Source organism: Oreochromis aureus, linkage group 3 (assembly GCF_013358895.1).
Source record: "Oreochromis aureus strain Israel breed Guangdong linkage group 3, ZZ_aureus, whole genome shotgun sequence".
Lineage (NCBI taxonomy): Eukaryota > Metazoa > Chordata > Actinopteri > Cichliformes > Cichlidae > Oreochromis > Oreochromis aureus.
This window is the reverse complement of record NC_052944.1, coordinates 68073141-68101012: the sequence shown is the minus strand read 5'-3', so window position 1 is coordinate 68101012 and position 27872 is coordinate 68073141. Positions and strand designations below refer to the sequence as shown.

General features: G+C 41.1%; 1 protein-coding gene and 1 pseudogene across 1 annotated transcript; one reads left to right on the top strand and one right to left on the bottom strand.

Moving 5' to 3' along the window:
- Positions 1–1259: 1259 nt before the first annotated feature.
- Positions 1260–1899, bottom strand: LOC116309264 (low affinity immunoglobulin epsilon Fc receptor-like). The gene is made up of 2 exons (XM_039601867.1): positions 1807–1899; positions 1260–1618 (listed from the first exon to the last, which is right to left on the bottom strand). Exons 1-2 carry the CDS (start codon positions 1880–1882, stop codon positions 1260–1262), a joined length of 435 nt encoding a protein of 144 aa, XP_039457801.1. The 5' UTR covers positions 1883–1899.
- Positions 1900–7395: 5496 nt separating this feature from the next.
- LOC116309263 lies at positions 7396–9047 on the top strand (annotated as a pseudogene).
- The last annotated feature ends 18825 nt before the right edge of the window (positions 9048–27872 follow it).

Here is a 27872-nt window from a genome sequence, read left to right as displayed (position 1 = left end):
AGAATAGCTTGTGAGTGACTCAGAACCACAAACCCAGAATACATTTTTAGACAGTATACAGACTGATTCAAAGAAACGTAAAAATATACTTTGTATTAAGAAGTTTTTGTCATTGCTCAAACTCTTAAGTTATTTTATAACATTTGTCACAGCATGATTGATTATTCTGTTTTTATTCACATACTCTCACCATGAAATCAAATAAACTGCACTTTTGGTGCTTTTGGTGGGTTTGAATTGACTGTAAATAAGTAGGAGAAGGCAGGAATATTATGTGGGAAATAAGACTAATAAATGTGGGATGAAACTAAATGAAAACCTCAAACACACATACTGCCTAACTGGATTGTGAGAATACGTCTTTCCTCTCTTTACAGTCAAATAACAGATCAATTTCACTATGTCTTTTTTTCTTTTTCTTTTTTATTCTTCATTATTTTATAGATGAACTTATTCAGACAGTTTTAAAATATGGGATATAAAAACCAAAGACCTACCAAATGAAGTCAGGATATTGGAGTAATGTTTGCAATTTTATAAAACAATTGAATCACATTTGTAAGGCTTTATTTGGCTGTGCAACAACTACTGTTACCAGTAGTTGTTGTGAGGTACCACCGTGCACTGTACAAGGACAAGTGACTTTACCTTAGGATTTTAACTTCATGCCACATATACTACTTAATATTAAACTTCATAACATTATACATTAGCATTTATATAAAACTCTTTCAGTGTAGATATGGAAGCCCTTATGAAATGTGATCTTTTATGATACTTAATCTGTAATCAATTTGATATTTAGCTTGTCTTTCATGGCCAGTAAATCACAATTACAGCTTCTCAACTGTAATTATGGTTTTACCTCAAATTATTACTGAATAAATACAGTAATTTTGGGTTTGAGCTGCTAGTGCCATGATGAATGATTAAAAATTAAAAATTACAAGTAAAACAAGGGGAGCAGTTAAAATATTGAAGTCTAAAATTATATTTTTAAAAACAAAGAAAAAACTACCAAAAATTTTTTATAAAAATATGATTTGAATAATTCAATTTAGTTTTACTTATCAAGCGAAAAATTACAACAATGGTCACCTCAAGCAGCTTTATATATTGTGACGTACAAAGCACAAACAATACAAAAATCCCCCAAACTATTTAAATCCTGATTTCCCAGAATGCTTCTGAAGAAACTTTTCTAAAAGCAACACCCCCCAAACACAGAGTAAATAAATGCAAACCCTTTTGGCCTGACTTTAGAGACGATTGTACTTCTTAGAACAGATGAAATTAAACTTTTTATTATCAGCTTGTTTTGACCACTTATGTGGGCTTCCTCCGTTAATGGCTCCAGACATGTCACAGCCATCAGTCGTTCCATCAGATGCCCAGTTTTTATATTTCACCACCTCATCAGTGACCCAGAACCAGAAACCCAGAGTGCAGGTGTAGCGCAGTCCCAGCCATACGTAGGAAGAGTTTGCCTGCTTGACTTTCTCCTGGATCCAGTCCTGTTCATCAGGGTTAGTAATGGACACCAGGTCATTGTAGTTCTCTCTGCAGTAATAAAGGGCGTCCTCCCAGGTCTTGTTTTCTTTGACCAGGATCAAATTGTCTGTTAAAAATAAATACAGAAACTTCAGTGACGGTAGTCCCATCACTATTTTACAGTCACTACTTCTTTTTATATTTTGAAAAACAAAAGATAAGTAGAAAAATACTTTGTATTAATAGTATGAATCATTTCAGTTGTATTTTCTGAGTTGGAAAATCATTGTAAAATAAACTCACTGTAAAACTCACCATCATAACAGAAGAAGGGTTTTTCTTTGCCACATTCATCAGAGCTCCATTTTCCTGATCTGTTTAACAGAGTCATAGCACATGTCTTGTTGCTTTGTTTATCATTGAATAATTGTATATCCCAGTATCTGAAAGAGAAATTACTCCCATCTGACCACCTCCAAGTGTCTCTGAACAGACCGAACCAGATGCTAAATGGAGAGGTTAAACCTTTTATCCTGTCCTCATATTCTTTTCCATCTACCTGATCGAGTCCACTGGCCAAGTCAGTGTAATTATATCTGCAGTAGTTCTGAGCCTCTGTCCAATTTAGTTTTTGATCTTTAATCAAATACAATGTTTTATTGTCTTTCTTCATTTCTGTGAAACAAACAGAAAATCACACAAAGACATCCCTCAATAATTTATCTCCTGAAATTCTGTCTTTTTTCTACAATCACAATTATGTGATTTTGTGTTACATTTTTATTTTATGATACTATAATAACATTTAATATTATTCACATCTCCTCACCATCATAGCAGATGAACCAAAAAGTTTCGTTACATGTAACATCTGCCAGCTTGTCTCTTTTCCTCCCACAGTTCCCAGGATGTTCCCAGGTTTCTCTTCCATTCAGATTCCAGCTGCTGTCATTTTGAATGTATTCCACTCCTGGCAGAGACCAATGCCACGTCCTGTTTCTATCTGTGTTGTTGTTCAGTCCAATCCAGGCTTCTCCTTGATTCTGTGTGGAGTTACGGAGTCTGCTCATGTCTGTCATGTCAAACACTTTGGCCAGGTCTGTATATTTCTCTCTGCAGTATTTTTGTGCTTCATACCAGGTCTTGTTTTCTTTAATAAACTGGTACTCATACAGGCGGCATGTAAAGAAGCAACACTGACCTAAAATACAGACATGTGATAAACATAAAAATCTGATTAGCAAATTAAACATTACAGGTTATCAGATTGAATGCAATGATTTGTCAGACACTTTGACTGAGTTATTTTAAATATCCTTGAGCTTCTTCACTAAAATGCTACTTATACAGTTGACATATCAACAAGAACCTGAACCAAAAAAGGAAAGAAATGTGCTGATGCAAGAAACTAATTGATATGTGATGGAGAAAAGCTTGGCCAGATAAACATGAATCTATATTCAGTGAAAACATTGGTAGAAATATTGCAAATGTTTAATGAATCAAACTCAATCTGTGTTCATTTAAAATTAAAAACAGTATATCTGGTGAAACAATCCACTTACCCATTAGAATAAGCAGATACAGACTCCACTTCATCTTTGATCTGACAGATGAAAGTGATGTTTTATTGCTCAAGGAAACAAAGATTTGAACAGAGCTTCTTCGATGCACACTTTATGTCAGGAAAGAAAAGATCGATTAATTCAAGATGGTAGGAAATATGAAATATATGTGAAAAGGAGCAAGCTTGTTAAAGAAAAATAGTGTGAACCATTATGAAACATGATATCACTGCTTCAGCTGCAGTTACTCAGCGCCCACTCATTTTTAATCCAAACGCCTCAAACTGACAGTATTTTGTTGAGTAAACAAGTCTTTGTAGGTTCAACAACCTTTTATATACACACGCTTTAGATGTTATTAGCCCCATGAAGCAGGTGTATTTAACAATAGCAACCACTTTAAGGTTACTCAGGTACTTGGTGCAGGTTAACAACTAAATAAAGATTATTACATAAAAAAAAACCATAAAGTTCCTATAATATATAATGTTAAGATGCATCCAACCTCTTAACCACTTATCCAACTCAGACTTGCAGGCCAGCCTGGAGTATATTCCAGCTGTCTGTGTGAGAGGCTGGTTACGTTTATTTCCAAGTATTTCTGATTACACTACACTTTTATACATAAAAAGTCTCTGTTTTCAAAACCTGAGTAATTTCAATAAATTCTTGTATAGATGCAAATTAGACTGAGTCTCTAACTCTACTCCTGCTTTCAGCTGTAAACAAATTCTGTGCTGTGAGTGGAAAACAAATATTATGCTCAGTGAAAAGGTGACTATCATTGTGCAAAGCATATAGATTTTAGAAATTCTAGAAACAATCAGATTCATAGAAGTCTGACAATTATAAACTTAAATTGATAAAAACCGTGCTGTTTGAGCCACATGGTTCATAAAGAGTGTCAGGAGTCCAAATGTTTTTTATGAAACCAGCTGAAGTAGAGCTGAGAAATAAAAATAAATAAATAAACTCCACAGCATCTTTTATATCATACATATTTGAGCTGACATAGAGACAGTTTGGTAACAACTCTGTTCTGTGCTGCATGAACAGCATATGTCAGGCTGAAATATGCAAACCACAATCAAACAGATCAACACAAAAACATATTTATTATTTTATCTATTTTTCCAAATTCCAGATCATGAATTTATTATAATATAAAATGAAATTAACTATTTAAAACTCTCTCCACACATTACATTAAACAAATCGTCCAGCAAAATGTACAGAAAAAAAGAAAGGAGGACAGAGGGAAAGAATAAAGAGCTGCAGCTACATGCTCGTAAATTAGTGCCAAATTCCAGGTCATTCAAAAACACAAGTTAATGTGCATTTAATAATTTACTTGTATGTGTCTTATATTGTGTGTTATATTCCAGTGGCCATGAAGTTTTTAGTACTTGAGTGCATGATCATTAAATATAAAGATAATGCTTTGAAAAAAAAATTGTTAGTTAATGAAGTACAGACTCATTTTGTGATTCGGTCTGATCCTGTGTTTTTGTGCTAATCATGAGTGAACCTTTATCCACAATCAGTCCCAAATTTTAGCTTTTTTAGTCTGGATAACTTTCATACTACATGAGTGTAGTGGAAACATTTTAGTGCTCAGATGTACAAAAAAACTACTAATGTAAAATATGTTAGCTTTTATATTTGGTCACAAAATATAAATAGCTTAATTCAAATATGGATATGATATAAAAAACTGAAAAACAGAAATACTGTCAGAAATACTGAGTAATGACATTATCTACATTTGACCGTGCATATAAACAAAGATGAAATGTCATTAAAACAAATCTAAACTTACATCTGGTTAGTTCTCTCCTTGATGTCTCTCCTCAGTGTGTTCATGAAAACTGCTGTGAAAAGAAGGTTGTAGGCTACACTAACACAGAGATCTTGTTTGGCAAAAGTCAACACTTGAATATTAAAATACTTCACCAGAATGATCCAGTGTATATATCAGATATGAAACAGGGATCTTACGTAATGCTGTGGAAAACAGAAATATAACACTGCACTGTTGACTGTCAAACGAGCAAGAGCAGGAAGTAGAAGGAAAATGTAAATATATCTTTTCTATTTGATAATGAATGCAACTCGTCACAGTTAGACTTGAGTTGTACATAAAAAAGCTTCAGGTTTACCTTACCATACAACTATCAGTGACTCTGTTATTATAGTTCTATTTTGTCTACTTAGTTTTATAAATGATTATTTCATTTTTACTTTTTGTTTTGAACTCAGTTTAATTTTAGTTTGTTTCCAGAGTGGATTTTGTTGTTTAGTTGACTTCTGATTGTTTGAAAATGTTTCGTTTTAGTTTAGCGTTCATGAGTTTCATTGTTAATTTTAGTCTTTGTAATGAGTTTTATATGGAGGGCATGCAGAGGCAAAACTGGTGCATGTGCTTTCACTGCCTCATCAGACAAGTTGTAGTAAAAATCTTTTTCAAACAATACTAAACTTATGGATATTTCTTCTACAACTATGTTTTATTTTAGCATTCCTAATCCAAAAAATATTTCATTAAATTTGATTTGATTTCTTCAAAAGTCCAGTTTCTATTTTTAATCTACTTAACTATTTCTGTTTTTCACATTTGGGTTAAAATTTATTTTTAGTTCAGTATAATAACTTTGGTCTGATCAGCCTCACACTTAAAGTTGTTTCACTAAAGTTCCAAACAGTCTTCTTAGATTTTTATTCAGCTCCAACAAATGAATATGACTCATAGACTATAAACTGTCTGAATACACACTGTTGGTTGTACAGCATCGACATTCTGTAGACGTCTTTTTACTTTTTTTATTTTTACTGGTGTTTTTACACAGGTGTATAAAACAATAATCCAACTCTGGGTTTGACTCAGAGGTTGTCCCAGCTGTTTGTGTGAGAGGCTGGTTACAGTCATTTCTACAAATTTCTGATTATGCTACACTTCTTTATACATAAAAAGTCTCTGGTTTCAAAAGTTGAGTAATTTTTATATATTTGTGTATTCATGCAAATTAGGCTGAGTTTCTAACTCTACACCTGCTTTCAGTTGCAAACAAATTCTGTCCTGTAAGTGGGAAACAAATATCATGCTCAGTGAAAAGGTAACTATCATTGTGCAAATAGACTTTAAGATGAAACTGTCAGGCAATCAAACTTAATATTTTTAGCAAGTTTGTCTAAAAGACTTAGTGGATATTAGTTCAACTTGTTTTCTGTTAAAAAACATCAGGTTCACCTGCCTGCCTCCCTGCCTCACCTCCTGGAACTCTGGATCGGATCATTCCTATACTCACCCAAACCTCTGCACCCTCCCCCTCTCACGCACCTCCACCTGTAAACAATGATTCTGACTACCGGCTTTCTTACCCGTTTCCTCGTCAGGTCTCGTATTCACTCGGCCCCCATGCTCTACTTCTGGAATCCCTTTTTGCCATGTTTGTGTTTACGTTTACCTAGCTCATGTTGTTATTTATAGTCTTATTCTCACGTCCTTGTATATAGTCTTTTTCATAGTCCCAGCACCTAGTTCACTCACTTGTATATAGCCCCTCATTCACGTTCATTGTTTTTGTGCTCATGCTCCTGTATCACCCCTGTATATAGCCCCCTGCCCATGTTTATTAGTATCTGTCTCTCACATTAAAATCACGTCTTTGGAAATAAAGTTTGTTCACATCACTCCAAGCCTCTGTTTTGAATCTGCTTTTTGGGTCCTCTTTGTGTGCCGGCTTCACTACATTTTTTTCCTACAGTCCAATCCAGGCTTGATTTTGTGTTTAGTTACGGAGTCTCATCATGTCTGTCATGTCAATACTCAAGTCTGTATAATGCTCAGTGCATGCAAAGAAGCAACACTGACCTACAACTGAAGACACTGCTTTCAATAATTTTGCTGATAGAAACAATCAGATTGATAGCACTGAGAAAAATCATACACTCAAATCATCAAAACTGTGCTGCTATCTATTTCCCCCTGACAGACTGATTAACTGACAGTTTTTACTGAAGTCTTTCCAGGCAGGTTTTGACCACTTACTCAGGTTCTTGGTACAGGTTATAAGCTAAATGAAGATTATTGCATAAAGCTGTTGATTTACCGGTCGATGTGGGAAGTGACTGAAACAATGAGGTGACAGCGCAATTGCTAATCCTCATCGAAAGGAGCCAGTTAAGGTGGTTCGGGCACCTGCCTCCTTCATGCCTCCATCAACTCAAAATTGTTAGATGGACACATGTAAAGAGTAAAATACTGACACTTTCTTTTTAAAAATGAAACAAAATTGAATTAAAAAATATTTTTGTTTTCTTTATCTCTCACAGTGCAGACATGTCTGCTGCCATTAATCTGCAATTTGAAGATCAGATTATGTGCTCCATCTGTCTGAATGTGTTCACGGATCCAGTCAGCACACCATGTGGACACAACTTCTGCAAAAACTGCATCAGTCAGCACTGGAAAACTAATCGAAGATATACATGTCCTATTTGTAATAAGGTGTTCAAGAGACGACCTGAACTAGACATCAACACTTTGTTCTCTGAGATGGTTGCTCAGTGCAGACGTGAAGCTCTGCAGAACGCCAGCAGCAGCAGCTCAGAGCAACAAGCTGCCAAACCAGGAGAAGTTCCCTGTGACGTCTGCACTGGAACCAGACTGAAGGCCCTGAAGTCCTGCCTGGTGTGTCAGACCTCCTACTGTCAGACTCACCTGGAGCCTCATCTGAGAGTCAAAGGTCTGAAAAGACATCAGCTGATTGATGCTGTGGAGAACCTTGAAGGCAGGGTGTGTACAAAGCATGATAAACTTCTGGAGCTGTTCTGTAAGACCGACCAGACATGTGTCTGCATGCTCTGCCCTGTTTTAGACCACAAGAGCCACGAGTTTGTTCCTCTGAAAGAAGAATATGAAGGAAAGAAGGCAGAGCTGGAGAAGACAGAGGCTGAGATTCAGCAGATGATCCAGAAGAGACGACTGAAGATCCAGGGGATCAAAGAGTCAGTGAAGATGAGTAAAGATGGTGCAGATATACAGAAAAGAGTGGGTGTTCAGGTCTTCACTGCTCTGAAGGAGTCTGTTGAGAGACGCCTGAAGGATCTCATAAAGGAGATCGAAGACAAACAGGAAACAACAGAGAAACATGCTGAAGGTCTCATCAAAGATCTGGAACAGGAAATCTCTGAGCTGATGGAGAGAAGCTCTGAGGTGAAGCAGCTCTCACACTCTGACGACCATCTCCACCTCCTCCACAGCTTCTCCTCCCTGAAAGCTGCTCCACCCACCAAGAACCGGACAGAGGTCAGAGTTCATCCACCATCATATGAGGGGACTGTGGTGAGAGCTGTGGCTCAGCTGGAGGAGACACTCTGGAAACCCATGAAGAAGAAGCTGTTTAAGGCTGAGCTGAAGAGGGTCCAGCAGTATGAGGTGGATGTGACTCTGGATCCTGATACAGCAAATCCTGCTCTCATTCTGTGTGATGATAGAAAACAAGTGTATCATAGTGATGTGAAGAAGAAACTTCCAGACAACTCAGAGAGATTTTCTCAGTGTGTTTGTGTTTTGGGAGAGCAGAGTTTCTCTTCAGGCAGATTTTACTTTGAGGTTGAGGTTAAAGGAAAGACTGAGTGGGATTTAGGAGTGGCCAGAAAGTCGATCGACAGGAAGGCAAATATTATACTGAGTCCTCAGAATGGTTTCTGGACTGTCCTGCTGAGAAATGGAAATGAGTACAAAGCGTGTGCTGCCCCTCCAGTCCGTCTCTGTCTTCAGCCTGGTCCTGAGAAGTTGGGGTGTTTGTGGATTATGAGGAGGGTCTGGTCTCCTTTTATGATGTAAATGCTGCAGCTTTGATCTACTCCTTTACTGGCTGCTCCTTCACTCACAAACTCCACCCATACTTCGGTCCCAGTCTGAATCATGGTGGTAACAACTCTGCACCTCTGATTATCTGCCCTGTCAATCAACCGATCAACGACTGATTTTATTTGATGAACTGAGTGATTTTTACATAAAGGAACAAATAAACATATTGAGTGTAAACACTTCACAGTTTCCATGTTTTATATAGAATCTGATTACTGTGGACTCAGATTTACTCTTTGGTTTATTCCTCATGGAATTTGATGTAAAGAGAAGAAAGACAAAATATCAAACATAACATTTCAGAAACCTTAAATTAATAAAAACTTTTATTACATTCTTTCATTAAAATGAGGCATTCAGACTTCAGCTGAGGGGCAGTTATGTTGGCTAAAAGTGGTTTGGTATTTTTGGATCTGTGTGAGGATTTTGTATCTGCTCAGTGCAAACTGATGGATAATATTAAAACAAATCTGAGAATATTCATCCATCCATTTTCCTCTTTCCCAGGTCCCTGTTAGAAAACTTCTCTTATGAAGTGAGACACAGAGTCAAAACTCCTTTATTTAAAATCAGCACACAGTGAATATCTGTGCAATTCTTCCACTGTTATCCTGGGAACAGATATATGTGTGACGCTCCTACAGAGAAACAGGTACTTGGTGTACTTGTACATGATTGTAACTGTGCTCTGGATAACAGAGGAACCACAGATAGGGACAGAGAGACTATCATGGTTCTGGGTCATTTGACCCAGTGTTTTGAGTGTTTTTGTGTTTTTATGACTGTTATGGATTATTATTTATGTGCTTGGTTCTGAGTTCATTCTATTTACATATCCGAGTTTACTGATGATCTGTTCAGTTCTTTGTTTATTAGGTTCCCCTTGTGTCTTTGTCGTCTGTCCCGCTCTGTGCTTGTGTTTATGTGCATGTTTGTGTCCTTGTCTCTTGTTCCCCATTCTGTTCCCAGGTTCCCCTCCTCGCGTTCCTTCTATGCCTTGCCTGTCTGTTATGTTTGTCCATGTTTTCCCAGCGTGTTATGCCTCTTTCCCATTCTCTCGTTTTCCCTCTCATATTCCTTGCTCCCACTCTCTCACATTTCCTCGACCTTGTGTCAAGCTCATGTTGTCACAGTCTATGTCTCACTATGTTTCCTGTTTTATTTTGACAGTTTAATCTTCCATGTTCATTTGTGTCAGCTGCGTTCTCCGTGTGTTTCCACTTCCTTGGTTGCCTGTCTGTGTATTTAGGTCATCTGTCTCGCTCTGTTCATTTTCGGATCTGCTAACCTCCCCTGTGTCTCCATGATTTGTGTTCCAGGTATTTCCAGGTTTTCATGCTTTAGGTTCTCCCAGTATTTTGTGATTTTGTGTTTTTGGACTGAATCCCAAGCTAATGTTTCTAGTTGTGTGGTGTGTGTACCTGCTAGGCCACACCTGGCTGTATCATATGATGGAGGAGTTTTCAGCCATTGAGTGTGAGTTTTCAGAATCAGATGGAAATGACAGTCTCATCACAGTAGCTACATCCATTCGAAGCCCTTAAGTAAGGTTGCTCAAAGAAGTCCCACTATTCATTTATGCTTCAATCTCTATTAAGGCCTTCAAGATGGCAGTAACAAACCGTTATTTAAAAAGTTATATCTCTTGACCCAGCAGTCATAGCTAATTATAGGACAATTTCGAGCTTTCCTTTTATCTTATTAAAAATTCTTGAATTCTCTCTAGACCCTAAGAAGGGATTTAATTCTGGCCCTAATTAAACCCTGTATCCAGGACAGGGCATGAGACCCCTGTCTGGGAGCAACATGGGCGGGGACGGGAACCCTTGAGCCGGGATCAAGGATGGCCAGTGCATTGGAGCCCGGCTGCCTTCGGCGACCGGAGTCCCGACTTACTTCTCCCTAACCGGCACGTGCCCCTTGTCGACCCACTCTGGGGGCCCCCGACCCCCTAACTGAAAGTCTCTAATAGTGAGAAACTCCCTGTTTGCATATATCATGAACCCGAATCTGTCATGCTATTGTTGCCTTTTATCCCACAGGAGAAGAACTTGTCAGTTAAAGAAACATATAATTGCTCTTATGTGTGTGTGTGCATTTCTTTTGGAGACTTTGTATTATTGTTACTGACACATATATGATGGGACAAATTATGATTTTGTATGGACATACTGAAATCCTTTTACTCCTGTGTAGAGAATCTCATAATGTAAATAATTATACAAATATGATTGTGTATGGCCATTTTTACAGGCCTATTTCCAAGAGTTCAGTTTTTTCAAAATGAATGCTTGTCATCTTCTTTCCTGAGGCCCCTGAAGGCAGCACATGGGCATACAACCAATCAAAGTGAACTTTCTACAAAGACCTTTGACTTCTTCATTAAGACTCTTTCCCATTGGTTGTTGTGGCCTGTGAATTTTGAATGTGAGGAGAGGTGTAGCCTGCAATGGACACAATCTCCATGGCTCACACACCTGCCACACAAAGACTGCTATGGACTATATTGTTCAATCACATGTGTGTTCATGTAATGTGTGATTTATGAAGTGAAGCTCATTAAAGTGCTCGTGTATCACATGGAAATGGAGTAAGTGTGATTTGCCAGTATACAGCGCTTGACTTTTATTAGCAAAGACAATAGTGTTTGACAGTTGACCTATAGCTAAAATACGGTCCTTAAACATGCCTCCATGGTTGGAGAATGAGCCGTGGATTATGGTGCAGTGGCAGAGAAAACGGAGGAGAGACTGTGAGTGGACAGACGAGACGTACGAATGGACATCGCCCTGCCAGCGCAGCGATCGGAGAACCTACGCCTCGGTGACCAAAGGGCAAAGAAACGGAGGTGAGAGAGACTTTTTCCAACCACGGCAGCGGAACTGCAGCGGGGACCTGCCGACGTCAGGCAGCATACAGGGAGTGCAGAATTATTAGGCAAATGAGTATTTTGTCCACATCATCCTCTTCATGCATGTTGTCTTACTCCAAGCTGTATAGGCTCGAAAGCCTACTACCAATTAAGCATATTAGGTGATGTGCATCTCTGTAATGAGAAGGGGTGTGGTCTAATGACATCAACACCCTATATCAGGTGTGCATAATTATTAGGCAACTTCCTTTCCTTTGGCAAAATGGGTCAAAAGAAGGACTTGACAGGCTCAGAAAAGTCAAAAATAGTGAGATATCTTGCAGAGGGATGCAGCAGTCTTAAAATTGCAAAGCTTCTGAAGCGTGATCATCGAACAATCAAGCGTTTCATTCAAAATAGTCAACAGGGTCGCAAGAAGCGTGTGGAAAAACCAAGGCGCAAAATAACTGCCCATGAACTGAGAAAGGTCAAGCATGCAGCTGCCAAGATGCCACTTGCCACCAGTTTGGCCATATTTCAGAGCTGCAACATCACTGGAGTGCCCAAAAGCACAAGGTGTGCAATACTCAGAGACATGGCCAAGGTAAGAAAGGCTGAAAGACGACCACCACTGAACAAGACACACAAGCTGAAATGTCAAGACTGGGCCAAGAAATATCTCAAGACTGATTTTTCTAAGGTTTTATGGACTGATGAAATGAGAGTGAGTCTTGATGGGCCAGATGGATGGGCCCGTGGTTGGATTGGTAAAGGGCAGAGAGCTCCAGTCCCACTCAGACGCCAGCAAGGTGGAGGTGGAGTACTGGTTTGGGCTGGTATCATCAAAGATGAGCTTGTGGGGCCTTTTCGGGTTGAGGATGGAGTCAAGCTCAACTCCCAGTCCTACTGCCAGTTTCTAGAAGACACCTTCTTCAAGCAGTGGTACAGGAAGAAGTCTGCATCCTTCAAGAAAAACATGATTTTCATGCAGGACAATGCTCCATCACACGCGTCCAAGTACTCCACAGCGTGGCTGGCAAGAAAGGGTATAAAAGGAGAAAAACTAATGACATGGCCTCCTTGTTCACCTGATCTGAACCCCATTGAGAACCTGTGGTCCATCATCAAATGTGAGATTTACAAGGAGGGAAAACAGTACACCTCTCTGAACAGTGTCTGGGAGGCTGTGGTTGCTGCTGCACGCAATGTTGATGGTGAACAGATCAAAACACTGACAGAATCCATGGATGGCAGGCTTTTGAGTGTCCTTGCAAAGAAAGGTGGCTATATTGGTCGCTGATTTGTTTTTGTTTTGTTTTTGAATGTCAGAAATGTATATTTGTGAATGTGGAGATGTTATATTGGTTTCACTGGTAAAAATAAATAATTGAAATGGGTATATATTTGTTTTTTGTTAAGTTGCCTAATAATTATGCACAGTAATAGTTACCTGCACACACAGATATCCCCCTAAAATAGCTAAAACTAAAAACAAACTAAAAACTACTTCCAAAAACATTCAGCTTTGATATTAATGAGTTGTTTGGGTTCATTGAGAACATGGTTGTTGTTCAATAATAAAATTATTCCTCAAAAATACAACTTGCCTAATAATTCTGCACTCCCTGTATATCAAACACTTCTGAGCTAAATTTACAACAGAGAGATTGATCTTTCCTCTCTATCTATGCAGTGCACTGTACTCTTTACTATTGCAGGGCAATCGACCCATTTAAACATTGTAAACCCTCTCAAAGGCATTCACAATTATCTCTACTGTCCCCACATCAGTGACCGGGGAAACCAAAACAACCACACTTAACTCTGGAAGAACAACCTCATTCTTTAGGTGCTTCCAGCATGTTTGAGGCCTATCATGCCTCAATGAAATGTGATGAACCCAAAATCCTACTTTAGGGTGTCAAACAATGTGTCAAAGTTGAGTACACATGTCAAAAGAACTCACAACTGTTGTTACTATGTTTACTCAGACAATGAGGACCTCATGCACTTACGCATCAGGAACTGACATGCTAGAAAATCAGTCTAGCTACCCTACAAAATATACACAATTATTAGTTAGGTTGCTGTAAAACTTGTATGCCATAACTACTCCAGTCACTTCTACTCAGGCTCAGGACTCTAACAGAGTTTGTGATGTTCAGAGAGTCATGTAAATGCATATCATTTATAAGATGATTAGAAACGTCACACCAACGATCCCCTTTACTCGAAATCAAACGGAACTACTTCAGGCACAACTGCCTGATTGTTTAATAAGGTGTCATCTGCATTCATTCGCTGATCCCTCTTGGGTGGCACAGAGACTCGCTCTGCAGTCGCTGAGTTGGAGCTTGGCACGCTGTTGTTGGAGGAGGGCGCTCTTTTCACCCCTCACCCTCTCGTTCCAATGCAGCTTTATGGTTATTGCTGTGATTCTGGAATCTTCTCATAATGACTAGTAGGGCCCCAAGCCGCACGACCTTTGACCTCAACCACTGCCTGGGCTGTCAGCTATGCCATGAGTGTTTCCTACTTCTCGCTGGGTCTCTGAAGACTTCTGATCAGCACCCAGTCTCAATCTCAGTCTGGAGATTCCACCCTTGGGATGATTTCTTCCAGCAATACTCTGGCCACTGCACCTGTATCTTCTTACTAGAAGGAAAAACTTCTAACCATTTGGAAAACATGTCAACCAACATCAATCCACTTTTTTCCTTTCAGTTTAGTGAACTTCACTTATAGGTTTTCAAACCCTCATCTGAACATGGGTGTACCACCTGTAGAGGTTTAATACCTGTCCATAACATGTTAATCCCACAAATCACAGTAAAAAAGCCATGGAAAAAATCATCATGAAAAAACTAATGGAAAACATAGAAAGCATTGTTTCATGTTAAGCCTGGAATCCCTCCTTTTGACACATGGTCTCTCCCATGAGTCAACTCATCAGAACTAGGAGAATAACAAAATAAAAAGGTTAGTTAGACAATTTCTGAGACAACAACAGGGCTTCTCCTCCGGAGTAACTTCGCTCCAGCCCTGTAACCCTGTGTTAGAGAATAAAATCAGCATTAATGTCATGTTAAGTGGGTCTAACTCTTGGCTCTGCCTGGAGCCCGCATCCACACCACAATTACCTAGAAACCAAAATCAGTGACTAAATACAAACTTCACATTTGCAAACAACTGTAGGTTATAAGAGTAATAAGGCATCCCACACCACAGACACAAGTGTGTCATGTGTTGCCCCCCTGGTGTGACAGGTGCCTGGGAGGGGTGCAATCCTAGATCCCACAGCTGTATATTGAAATAAAGAGGCACAGATCATTAACTTGTTTACAATTCAACTGCAGGATTTATTCTGCACATCAACAGGGGAACAAGTCATTAATCGCCTCTGATAAGAACCAGCAATTCTTTGTAACGTGTGGCATAACAGCTGTCAGCGCATTGTCAAAAGTACAGGAATAACCTTGGCGAATATACATTAACCATCATACATATAGATAACATTGGCTCGCAGTGACCAGGTTGCCTCAGCCTTTGTTCGGGTTACACATACATATCACTTGCATCAAGAAATACAATGTACTGTAACTCACAGCCCATGAATAGCAAATAACTATTCATATACAGCACATGAGTGGCTATGCAAGGATCAATTACAGCCTTTGCATCCTGTCTTAATTCAACAAGACATATAGAGAACACACAACTGAGAACGTGCATTAGCATCGCTACGGTACTTGAAACTCACTTTCCCCGCTAGTTAGTCCCTTAGCCTAGCATGATCACGTTCACATCACGATCAAAACACAACAACTTATAACGGTATACTTTCATTCACGAGTTCACAACAGTCTTATTGCTTCTACTGTGTTACCTATTAGTCATTTTGAGGACTAGTAACCCACCTGTATATTGAAATAAAGAGGCACAGATCATTAACTTGTTTACAATTCAACTGCAGGATTTATTCTGCAGATTTGCCTCCCAGGGGGGTTTACGCTTCTCCTGGCCGCTATGCGCCACCTAGTGGTATTTTTAAGTAATGCCATGGAAGATGTAAAGTATAATTAGAAAATACTGAATCAACACTGAAAGATATAACAAAGACCAAAATATAACTGGGGTGTTCCCTTTTTTTTCTTTGTTTGAAGACATAAACTGAACTAACATCCCCATAAGTCTTTTTATCTCTTAACTTTTTAACTATTGGTGTAATCCAGATTTACCAGCCACACATTTCAACTTAAACACATATGTTAACCTATTACACTCTCCCCCTTTTTTTTTTTTTTGTATTTGTCTCCTGACTTTTGTCATGTTAAGGGATGTATGTTTCTAGTTACTGTGGTTGAGTGTAACAGTTGTCCAGGTATGGATGTGGGTATGTGAAGTATGGGAGTGGAAGAGTACTGGGAATACCCTGGAGAGGGTATGTGGGCAGGAGAGAGTTCACCCCTGCAGTCCATTGCTGGTATGATGGTTGTCCCAGGGTGTTATAGGTGAACATCTCTCTCGGCCTGGCAGTCCGCTGCGATCTCCTCGCAATCTCTATTTCTTCTTGTTGTTTATTCCCATCAACTGTGGGGTTAACTGGTGGCTTGGTACACAGGTCTAGCTCAGTGTGATGTTCGTCTTCCAGGGCGGCATCCTTCACAGCTCTGTAGGGTCTCTGCGGTACATTATCGCCCTGTTCTGGGATGTTAGTTTCCTCCATGACAGAAGGGTGGAATTCATGAGCGGTGGCTCTTAGTCTTTGCTCATCCTGAGGATGGTGCACTGTCTGTGGTTGTTCTTTCTCTCGAAATCTCAGCCGGTAACATGGAATCTTTTTGTAAGAGTATTCTTCATCAGAACTGTCCGTGTTTTGGTCATGTGTGTCAACAACTGCCGTTTTCTGTTTTGTCACCTTGTATGGTCTCTCTTCAGGTTGTGAAAGAGGAGTTTCCTCCAGGGGCAGTTCATTTACTGGAAGCAGTAGGTTCCTGTGGAGTACTCGCACCGTTTTGGGACCCTTTTCAGGCTGTACTCTGTAAACCGGTCCATTGTCGACTCTTTCCACCACACGGTGCACTACCTGTTCCCAGTAAGCCCGCAGCTTGCCAGGTCCACCTCGTTCTGACAGATTTCTCACGAGCACTCGGTCACCTGGACAGAGAACAACACCTCTCGCTGTACGGTCATATTGTCTCTTGCCCTTAGCAGAGGATTTCTCACTGTTTTTTGCTGCCATTTCATATGCAAAACGCATCTTCTTTTCCCATTTCTGTGCATATGACTGTCGATCCGATGTTTCAGGATTTCTTTTGGGCGGAAACAACAAGTCCACAGGCAAACGTGGAGATCGGCCATATAGGAGGAAAAATGGGGAGAACCCAGTGGCCTCATGCCTTGTACAATTATAGGCATGTATAACATGAGCCAGATGATCTTTCCACTGAACCTTTTTCTCCTCCTCCAGAGTACGCAACATTTGAAGGAGGGTCCGGTTAAGTCTCTCCACTGGATTGCTTTGCGGGTGATATGGCGTTGTTCGTGAATGACCAATACCAGCCAGCCGTTGTAACCTGCTGAACAAGGTATTCTCAAACTCCCTCCCCTGATCGTGGTGGAGTTTCTCTGGGTATCCAAAGCGAGGGATAAAATCATGGAATATTTTGTCAGCTGCGGTTTTCCCAGATTTATTCCTTGTTGGATACGCCTGGGCAAAGCGTGTAAAGTGGTCGACGAGAACAAGAATGTACTCATAGCCCTGACTTTGCTCTAGGTGTAGGTAGTCAATACAAAGCAACTCGAGAGGACTGCTGGTGGTTATATGTTCCATCGGAGCTCTTTGGGGAAGATTAGGACGTTTCTGTTTAATACAGACACACCTTTTGTTTACATAATCCTCTATGTCATCCTGCATTTTGGGCCAGTAAAACCGTTCACGGGCAAGGTGTGTTACTTTATCGGCGCCAACATGACCCATGTCATTGTGAAGTGTTTTCAGCACCAGGGGCTTTAGCTTTTCAGGAAGCACAAGTTGTTTATGCTGACGATTCAGTCGATATAGTATTGCTTCCTCCACCACCAGCTTCTTCCATTCATAAAGCAGTCTTTTCGTTTGTTTGCTCATTTTTCTCTTTTCTCTTTCATTAGGAGTCCAGTTTCTGAGCTTTAGCGAAATCACCTCCTTTATGGCCGTATCATCCTGCTGTGCTGCCTGAATATCTGCAGATGTAATATTGGAAATACTCTCAGGTGGCACTGTGTCTGCATTTCCCCTATTCACCTGTAAAGCTGCTGCCCCGGGCATCTCATCTTCCTGCCTTGCTTTGCTTCCTTGCCATGCCGCGGACACAACCTCTGGTGACATAGTCTCTGTGTGCTCTACCATTCTGTCTTGGAGTTTTACTGGGTACCTTGACAGGGTGTCTGCATCTATATTCAGCTTCCCCGGTCTGTATTTGATGTCAAAGTGGAAGTCAGCTAGCTCACCAACCCACCTATGCCCAACGGCATTTAGTCTGGCAGTACTCAGAACGTATGTTAAAGGGTTGTTATCAGTGTAGACTGTGAATGTCGGGGCATAATACAAGTAGTCTCGAAACTTATCACAGATGGCCCACTTGAGTGCCAAGAACTCGAGCTTACCAGAGTGAAGGTGATAGTTTCTCTCAGCCGATGTTAGTGTTCTTGAGCCATATCCAATGACATGTAACTTGTTTTCCTGACACTGGTACAGCACCGCACCTAACCCTTCACCTGATGCGTCTGTGTGTAGAATGAATGGAAGGTTGAAGTTTGGGTATGCTAGGGTGGGTGGAGTCGTCAGCACATCCACAAGTTTAGCCAAAACACCCTGGTGCTCTGCTGTCCATCTGATGGGCGTTTTTGATGGCAGCTGTCCTTTTTCCTCCTTCTTAGCTCTGCTTTTGTTTCCATTTGTCTCATGTTGATTGTTGTTTTTACCTTTGTCAGCATTGCTAGGTTTCTGGAGAAGTTCAAACAGCGGCTTGGCCAACCGGGAAAAGTCTTGAATGAAGGAGCGATAGTACCCCAGGAATCCCAGCAAGGACTTAACATCTCCAACGGTGTGAGGCACTTTATCTTTCAGAGCCACGACGGCCTCCAAGTCCTTTGGATCAATCTTAACTCCATCTCCTGATACTAAACGTCCAAGATAACGAACCTCTCTTTTGAACAACTCACACTTCGCAGGTCTCAGTTTGATCCCATGTTCTCTCATGCGGCCCAGAACTTGTCTGAGGTGGTTGACATGTGGCTCAAAGGATGTAGAATAACACAACACATCATCAAGATATGGAGCACAGCACTCATCTCTAATGCCGTCCAGCACTCCCTCCATACACCTTTGGAAGGCTGCAGGTGCATTTGTTAAACCAAATGGGATTCGAATCCATTCATAAAGCCCCCACGGTGTGCTGAAAGCTGTAAGGTGTCTGGATTCCTCACTTACAAAACCTTGGTGATATGCACTTCCTTGATCTAATATCGAGAACCATGTGTTACCACCCAGGTTGTCAAGTAAGTCCTGTATGCGCGGCAAGGGATGACGATCTGCGACTGTTTTTTTGTTCAGTCCCCTAAAGTCCACACATAGCCGCAAACTCTGGTCCTTCTTACGGGCACAGACAACTGGGGAGGAGTACGAGGACACAGATTTGCGGATCCAGCCTCTGTCTAGGAGATTCTTTACATAGTCTTTAACCTCCTGGTACAAAGGCTTAGGGATAGAGTTATAGCACTTTTGGACTGGATTGTTGTCTGTTACATTAATCTTCAGCTGCAAGTTGGGTATGCAACCTATGTCTCCCTCCCCTCTAGCAAACACATCAGATTCTTCAAAGAGCATCTGACGCACAACTTCCTGCTGCTGCTGGTCAAGATGCTCCAAGTTAACAGGAGGATGCCATTTTTTAGATGTATAAGTCTCTGGGATACTGTTGTGACTGGCTTGGCTACCCTGCGTGGTACGTCTATATGTATCAGTACTTGACTGCCCTGATTGCTGATAAGGGGGACCAAAGTCTATTGGCCTGCTGTCTATTATTTCTTCTATGCAGCCCAAGGCCGTCCTTGGTGGCAAGAAGATATCATGTTTAGTTGAATTGCAGACTGGGATTTTTACAGTTTTAGATGCACCAGGAGGCACATTAACTAAAGCAGGAAATAAATCCAGTCCCTCTGGGACATCTCTTTTTAATGCTGGTTCAAATAACATTGTCCCCTCCTCAGGCCAACCCCTGATATGGCATTTCACTTGACATATTTGGCCACTAGGAACTGTGAGACCTCTCTTTCCTAATCTGATCATCTCATTCCTAGTTTGTTGGCACGTTGGGGTTTCGCTGACAACAGAAACAATTGTTTCAGCCGTATCTCGATGGAGTTTTAATGCCTCTGCTAGCAAATCACTTAAACTGACACTCCCTGATCTTTCCAGACTTTCAAGGATGAGCTCCTCTATCACATTGAAACCTAATAACAGACCGTTCACACAGCTCTGACTCACTAACATGGGTACATGTATGGCTACCTGGCCATGTTTTTCACTTCTGATTTCCACTAGTACCTCAGCCCAACCCTCAAAGGGGACATCCGTCCCATTAGCTGCTGTTATTCTGAGTGGATCATTTGGCAAAAGCTCTTCAAGCGACCGGACTTTTGTGTCTGGTAGGTGCTTCTCTAGCCACGACTTTGCCATTATCGTGACCTGAGCACCACTGTCCAGTAGCACCTCAGTTGGTACCCCATTAAGGTGACAGGTAAGCATACACCTTTTGCCTATCAGTCGGGCTACACGGTTTCCTTTCCCTGCTCTCTTCCTTAGCAGTGGCTGATTATCAGTTGGAGTCCTTCTCTCATGGTTTGTTACGATGGTTTGGGACCCTGGCTCTTGTCTGATCACTGGTGGTCCCTCCCCAGTGACCCTCTGATGTTTCCCGATTTGTACTTGGACAGACAGCCCACCGCCCGGTGTCCCTCCTGGCCACACCGGAAACAGTGGTTACAACTGGCAATCCCTTGGGTTATACAGGGCCTGCATTTTCCTTTCACAGAGGACCTGGATGGTTGGGCAGTACTTAGTGAGCTGACCTGTGTGGACTCAGAGGGACTTCCCTCTGAAGTGAGAGCCTTCTCAATAGCCTTGGCCAAAACAGACACCTGTGCTGTTAGTTCATGCAGGGCTGCTCGTTGTGCCTGGACTTCAGCTTGGGTTTGCAGGACGGTGGCTTGGACCTCGGCTGGAGGCTGAGCTGCAGGTTGTCTTTCACCCTGCTGCATGGCACTAACTGTGACTGCTTTTGCTTTCTGTGTCTGACCTAGGCGAGTCTGTCTCTCAACGTCTTCACTGACTGACTTGGTCATTATCTCTAGGATAAAGTCATCAGCACAATTCATGTTAGAAATGAGAGGCCTTAGGTCTCTTCGGACATGAGCGTATTTCTCACTCATTCCCTGATACAAGGAGTGAAGAAATACTCCTTGAATCAGTTGACTGGTATATTGGAACTCTGAGCTACTCTGCTGAGAAGCAAACATCACACGCTGTTTTAGCCCCATTAGCCGGTACATGTACTGATGTGGACTTTCTCTGTCCTGTTGTTTAGCATTGCTAAGCTCCTGAAATAGCTCTGCACTGCTCTTGTCTCTCAGGTGTGCTCTGAGGAACCGTTTGAGCTCAGCCACCGTTAATCCAGGTTTGGTCATTAGCATATCCTTAAATGTACCTGGTTTAATTACCTTTAGGACAGTTCGGATTATCTCTGCTTCTGTAAATTTCTCAGCTAGCCCTTCATCAATCTGTCTACATAGAGAGCTATAACTAACATCTGAGTCTGAGTCAGAAATCTGTCCACTGTGGAGCTTGAATTCTCTACGAGGCAGGAGCGCCGCAACATCTGCCAGTTTTATAACATCAGTTACTTGACTGGTTACCATGCAGGTTCTATCTGCCTTCACACTAACTACTGAAGGTGTTACCACAGAGTCTGTTTCTGCACCCAGCTCACAGTCCTCATCTGCAGCCACCGGAGGTCGTTGCAGGTCAGTGATGAAGTCGTTGAATACTAACAGGCGAGACATGCCTTGGTCCTCCTGACTTGCCAGCCGGTCACTTTTCAAAAAGTCCACAATGAAGTCATAGAGTTCCACCTCTGTTGCATCATCTCCTGGTAGGTCATCTTCCACCTCATCCTTGATGGCGTCTACAAGCTTGTACAACACCTCTGTCTTAGCAGTGTTAATAAGCTCATGAAGCTTTCTCTGTATTCCTCGTCGCAGCTCCTGCACAGCTGCCATTCTGGTACCTCAGATGGAGCAGGCGTAGCACGTTGGTCTTAGTTTATTACTTTATGATTAGCTGCCGTCCAGAGGAGGCACTAATCCCGGACGAGCCCCCACGATTGTTGCCCCCCTGGTGTGACAGGTGCCTGGGAGGGGTGCAATCCTAGATCCCACAGCTGTATATTGAAATAAAGAGGCACAGATCATTAACTTGTTTACAATTCAACTGCAGGATTTATTCTGCACATCAACAGGGGAACAAGTCATTAATCGCCTCTGATAAGAACCAGCAATTCTTTGTAACGTGTGGCATAACAGCTGTCAGCGCATTGTCAAAAGTACAGGAATAACCTTGGCGAATATATATTAACCATCATACATATAGATAACATTGGCTCGCAGTGACCAGGTTGCCTCAGCCTTTGTTCGGGTTACACATACATATCACTTGCATCAAGAAATACAATGTACTGTAACTCACAGCCCATGAATAGCAAATAACTATTCATATACAGCACATGAGTGGCTATGCAAGGATCAATTACAGCCTTTGCATCCTGTCTTACTTCAACAAGACATATAGAGAACACACAACTGAGAACGTGCATTAGCATCGCTACGGTACTTGAAACTCACTTTCCCCGCTAGTTAGTCCCTTAGCCTAGCATGATCACGTTCACATCACGATCAAAACACAACAACTTATAACGGTATACTTTCATTCACGAGTTCACAACAGTCTTATTGCTTCTACTGTGTTACCTATTAGTCATTTTGAGGACTAGTAACCCACCTGTATATTGAAATAAAGAGGCACAGATCATTAACTTGTTTACAATTCAACTGCAGGATTTATTCTGCAGATTTGCCTCCCAGGGGGGTTTACGCTTCTCCTGGCCGCTATGCGCCACCTAGTGGTATTTTTAAGTAATGCCATGGAAGATGTAAAGTATAATTAGAAAATACTGAATCAACACTGAAAGATATAACAAAGACCAAAATATAACTGGGGTGTTCCCTTTTTTTTCTTTGTTTGAAGACATAAACTGAACTAACATCCCCATAAGTCTTTTTATCTCTTAACTTTTTAACTATTGGTGTAATCCAGATTTACCAGCCACACATTTCAACTTAAACACATATGTTAACCTATTACACATGCGCAGTTTATTTCCCCAAATTTATTAAAACACTACTGTTGCCATTATTTGCCCAAATCATGTATCATCCCATATGTTTAATCAAAACTACTGTAACCAGTAACTTTTCTTAAGTAATGTCACTCACTTGTTTTCACACTATGAGATTAACAGTGATCTGATAATGAGCCCAACACTAAGATGTTCTGTTTTGCACAACCTGCTTCATTTCACTCATGTCTGCCTGTGTGATGCCGAATCCCTTAGAGAGGAAAAAAAAACATTAGCCAGTCGTGTGTCTTCACAGGTCAGGTCTGGATCAACAGATTCCAGAGGTGCTGCTGTAAATCATGTGGTCAACCCTCCTTTTCTGTGAAAGGAGTGATACTGATTTTAACATAGTATGTGTTTCACATTGAATACACATTTTCCCACTGTACAGTGTGCTACTATAACCAACAAGCAGCCAGTAAAACACAGTATTCTCCACACAAAATCAGTAACACAGAAAAGTAGCAGCTAAAGGGTCAAGTCTGCAAGGCCCACACACACTCATGTGAACCCACAGGTCTTCCCCTCCTCTGGTCTCTGTCATCCTCCTGCTCCTGCAAAAACAAGCAAACAAAAACACATACATCCACCCTTTTTTCACTGTTTGGGGTGGATTAGGCATTAGCAGTGACTAATCCTAAAATAGTTACCGTCTCCTCAATTTCAAGTCAGTCACACTTAGTCCACATCATCAGTCCAGCCACAGTCCAGTCATGCATTCATCCAGTCACATGCATTCGTAGCAATCATTGCTGATAGTGGAAAACCGCGCACGAATGTAAGTATCCACTGGCAGCAATATTACAAAAATAACAACAATTCTTCTTGCTTTTGAAATGGATTGAATTGCTACAATCCTTTTAAACACAGGACTTACCATCTAATATGGTCAGAGTCCTAGGTAGGTGAATTTCCTCAGAAGCCAGTTGTAATCTAGAGAAGCTCACCTTATATTTGCTCTTAATTAAAGTATTTTATAGCGCTTTTACTCCCAATCTTGCAGGCCTGCTTTTAAATCATCAACACACAAAATATCACCCCCAGAGGGATGATACCTGGCAGGTTTTTTTTTTTTTTTTTCCCTAAGTGCACCGTTACAAAAAACAAAAACAAAAAACATATTAGGCCCGGTTCCGGACATGTCTAAGTGTAAAAAAAAAACAGTCTTTCTCTTAGAAAAAGAAAACAACCCAAACCTAACTGGCAGAATCAGCCTGGTACTAAAACAAAAACCCCAAAATCTGCCGGAAAAATCACAGGAAAAGTTTTGCCTTCAGGTGAAACAACATGCTGTAGGGATTAGAACCTGCCATGGAGTGCTGCAGTCACTGCTTCTGGCTTTAATTAATAACTGATGCTTAGACGGTCTGAAATCAGACTTAAGAGTCACTACCTTTGTTCATTTTCCCCACATCATATTTACTGGTTGCCCACAAGTGCTCCAGAATATCACACAATTCTGGAAAGTCTGGGGCCAACCAACATAGTTCCACCTGCTAAATACACAGAGAAATGTCCCCCCTTTTTTATTAGCTGAAGCTGAAGAGTTCACACAACACTAATGTTCACCATTTAAAGCTTCCTAAACACTTCATATCAATGTTTTATCACTGGAATGTGAATTTCTTCCCCAGGTCTGTGCTTTTTTTTTTTTTTTTTTTACTTATTTTTCATTTTCACAGACCTAATTTTATTTAACTTTTCCTTTTTTTTCCCAACATAAAACATGTGATATGTTGTCATGTATATCACAAACAAGTTTGTTCTCATGTATACAGTGTATATCTGGGTGCAAGCTTCACCCATACATCAGAAACAGGAAACTCAACCCTCTGCTACATCTTATTCACTTGTTTTATAATCCAGTCATCCTGCCCTGATCTAGTAACAATCAACTAATTTGCATATCAGCTCATAACCCACTAAGTTGACAGGACAACAGAAATGCATGTTCAAAATATTATCACAAAAGAGAATTTCCTTCATACAGTAAATTACTTGTCCTGCACTAATCAAGCAGAAAGCATCTCACAATTCACTATATTAACAACTAAATGTATTGTCTGATCACTGGTTGGTCAAACCAGAATCTCTCTTTTTGTTTCTCTTTCACAAAAGTTAAAATGTTGCCCTGCAACATAGAGAGTTAATTGGGAGCAGTGGATACACTCAACATTTGATAACAAGTGTCTGTTAAATTTACACTATTTTAACACTGATGAGAGATAACAAGCTGATCTTCATTGCATGTGTGTGTGTTAGTAGGCAGGTTTAATGGATGTGTGTGCAGTGGAGCTGCAGATTCAGCAGGGCATGTCCTTAAAGCTGCTTTTCCTTCACATTTCTCTGTTTATGTGTGTTTGTGTGCGTTTTAGTTTTACCTTTGTTGCAATCCTACGGACTCTTTATCAACCTCCACAAGACAGCCGGCCACAGTTTTCCAACCCAGTTTTCATGTGTTCTCACATTAACAACAACAGACTTCATTTTTCCTCCATGCTCTCTCAGACAGTCTTCTCAAGTCCATTCACACACAGTGATGTTGCTGGCGAACCTCCCAGCTTGTGATTGGGAGCGCATGCTTCCATTCATCCATGGTATTTGTACATGCTGCTGAACCCTTTAAGGTTTAGGGCAGTGTTGCTGTGTGTTCACATTGTTGACTCTTGAAGTCGACGTCGTTGCTCTCGAACTGCATTTTGTCTTCAGGGAGAGATCAATTGCCCTCGAAGCTTGTTCTTCAGGTTAAGATGTACATGGAGTGAAGCTGTGTAATATTCAGCCAAAACACGGCTGGGTGTGGTTCCAATTATGTTAGTCTATCATTTCGCTCCGGCCGCTGTGCTTGTGGAGGACGTTGATCCAGTTCCGTAGCCACCTGTACAAACACACTAAAACATTTATTTAAAATCATTTTCATCACTACTTATTAACACTTTCCCTCTCTTATCCTTCTATCCACATTTCAACACATCTCTTTCCATCACTCTCGGTTATACACACACCCACAGCACTTCTCACACACACACACTTCTCTTTACTGCATTCCTCAGTTTCTACTAACTTCATACTGCATGTATTCTTTCCCATATTTCTGAAAGAGAAAAAACATCATACAATCAAAACCCTGGATTTGCCCGGACCACCCAGAGGTGGCCGTACTGCTGAGCTCAGTTTTGTGGACAAGCGCGTTCGCCATCCAGCCTTTTTCTTGTGGTGCAAAACTGTTAAACACCATAAACTAAGGACAGAGTCCTTCCCACAAAAGTCCTGAAATCAGGCGTCGTATTCCCGAGGTTTCCCTCCCAGTGGTCCATCCAAAACAAAACCAAAAAAACAACAACAACTTGTCAACATCTTTCTCTTACACAACACATACTTCACCCATTTGGAGTTTTCACCCAGACCACCTCCAGGGACACAACCTCCCCACGGCTCCTGTAGCCGCTTTGCTGAGCTCAGCACCCATTGCAGCCGGGTGTCCCCTCTGCAGCCTTTGCTTCGGAACAAAGTGCTAAAAACCATAAACCCAAGGACAGAAGAGTCCTTCCCAAGGACTAAAGAGTCCTTCCCAAGGACAGAAAAGTCCTTAATCCTTAATTTAGGCGTCGTTTCTTTGAGGTTTTCCCTTTCTGTGGTCCGCCTGAAAACTCCCCCCAAATCAAAAACAGCTCACCGTTGTAGATTCTTTTCCCATTTCTTTCCTCATAGTTCGTTAATTTCCTGCATGTGTGAGTCGCTGAAGGCCTCTAGCGACCCTTTTTTTTGAAAACAAAAGAACGGTGGGACTGGGGCAATTTTCCCCCAGGATGGCCAGTCACCATGTACCTGCGATTCAGCGAAACTCACGTGAGGTATCCTGTTCGACAACGCCAAATTGTTATGGAAATTTTAACAATAACCTGCAACACACCCAGTGAGCTTGATTTGAAGTGGGTTTAAAAAACACATTGCAATGTGGAGAGAGCATCCCAGTGAAACACCAGGACCATCTCTGAATTGTGGCCACCGCCCTTACATCTTATATACAGAGACACAGACAAAGAACATTCCTCAAACTCTTACATGTTGGCCCCTCTCACAGGGAGCTATACCTTCTCCCTCACAGAGAGAATTATGACCTTGTTTTCTGCTTGGCCGTCACCTAAGGATTTACATCCCTGATAAGCAGAAGGAGTCCCACTATCTGTTTAACGTCTCCCATTACAATGGCCTCCCTGTGTTAACATTCCACATGCATGCAAACTCATGACAGGAGTGCTCTTACTATGGTAAAGTGAGAAAGTGATATTACTATAACTAATGTGATATGATTAAATATGTGATTAATACATGAGAAAAGAAATCTGCCACCACAAAACCTAATTGGTTGACTTGATATTAGAGGGAGAGCAAGAGAATGGGATGTGAATGGGGTAAAGTATATACTTGGATGCCTAGAGGTGTTCATCATCATCATAGTCACGATCGAGAGGGGAGCTGCCATAACAGGTGTGACTGAGAATTGGCCTGCAGGGCTACTCAGGTTTCTTCATATCAGGCCAAGCAGCGAAGACTCCTGGGCAACAAGGCAGCCAGGCTGGGCGAGTCCTCTCACC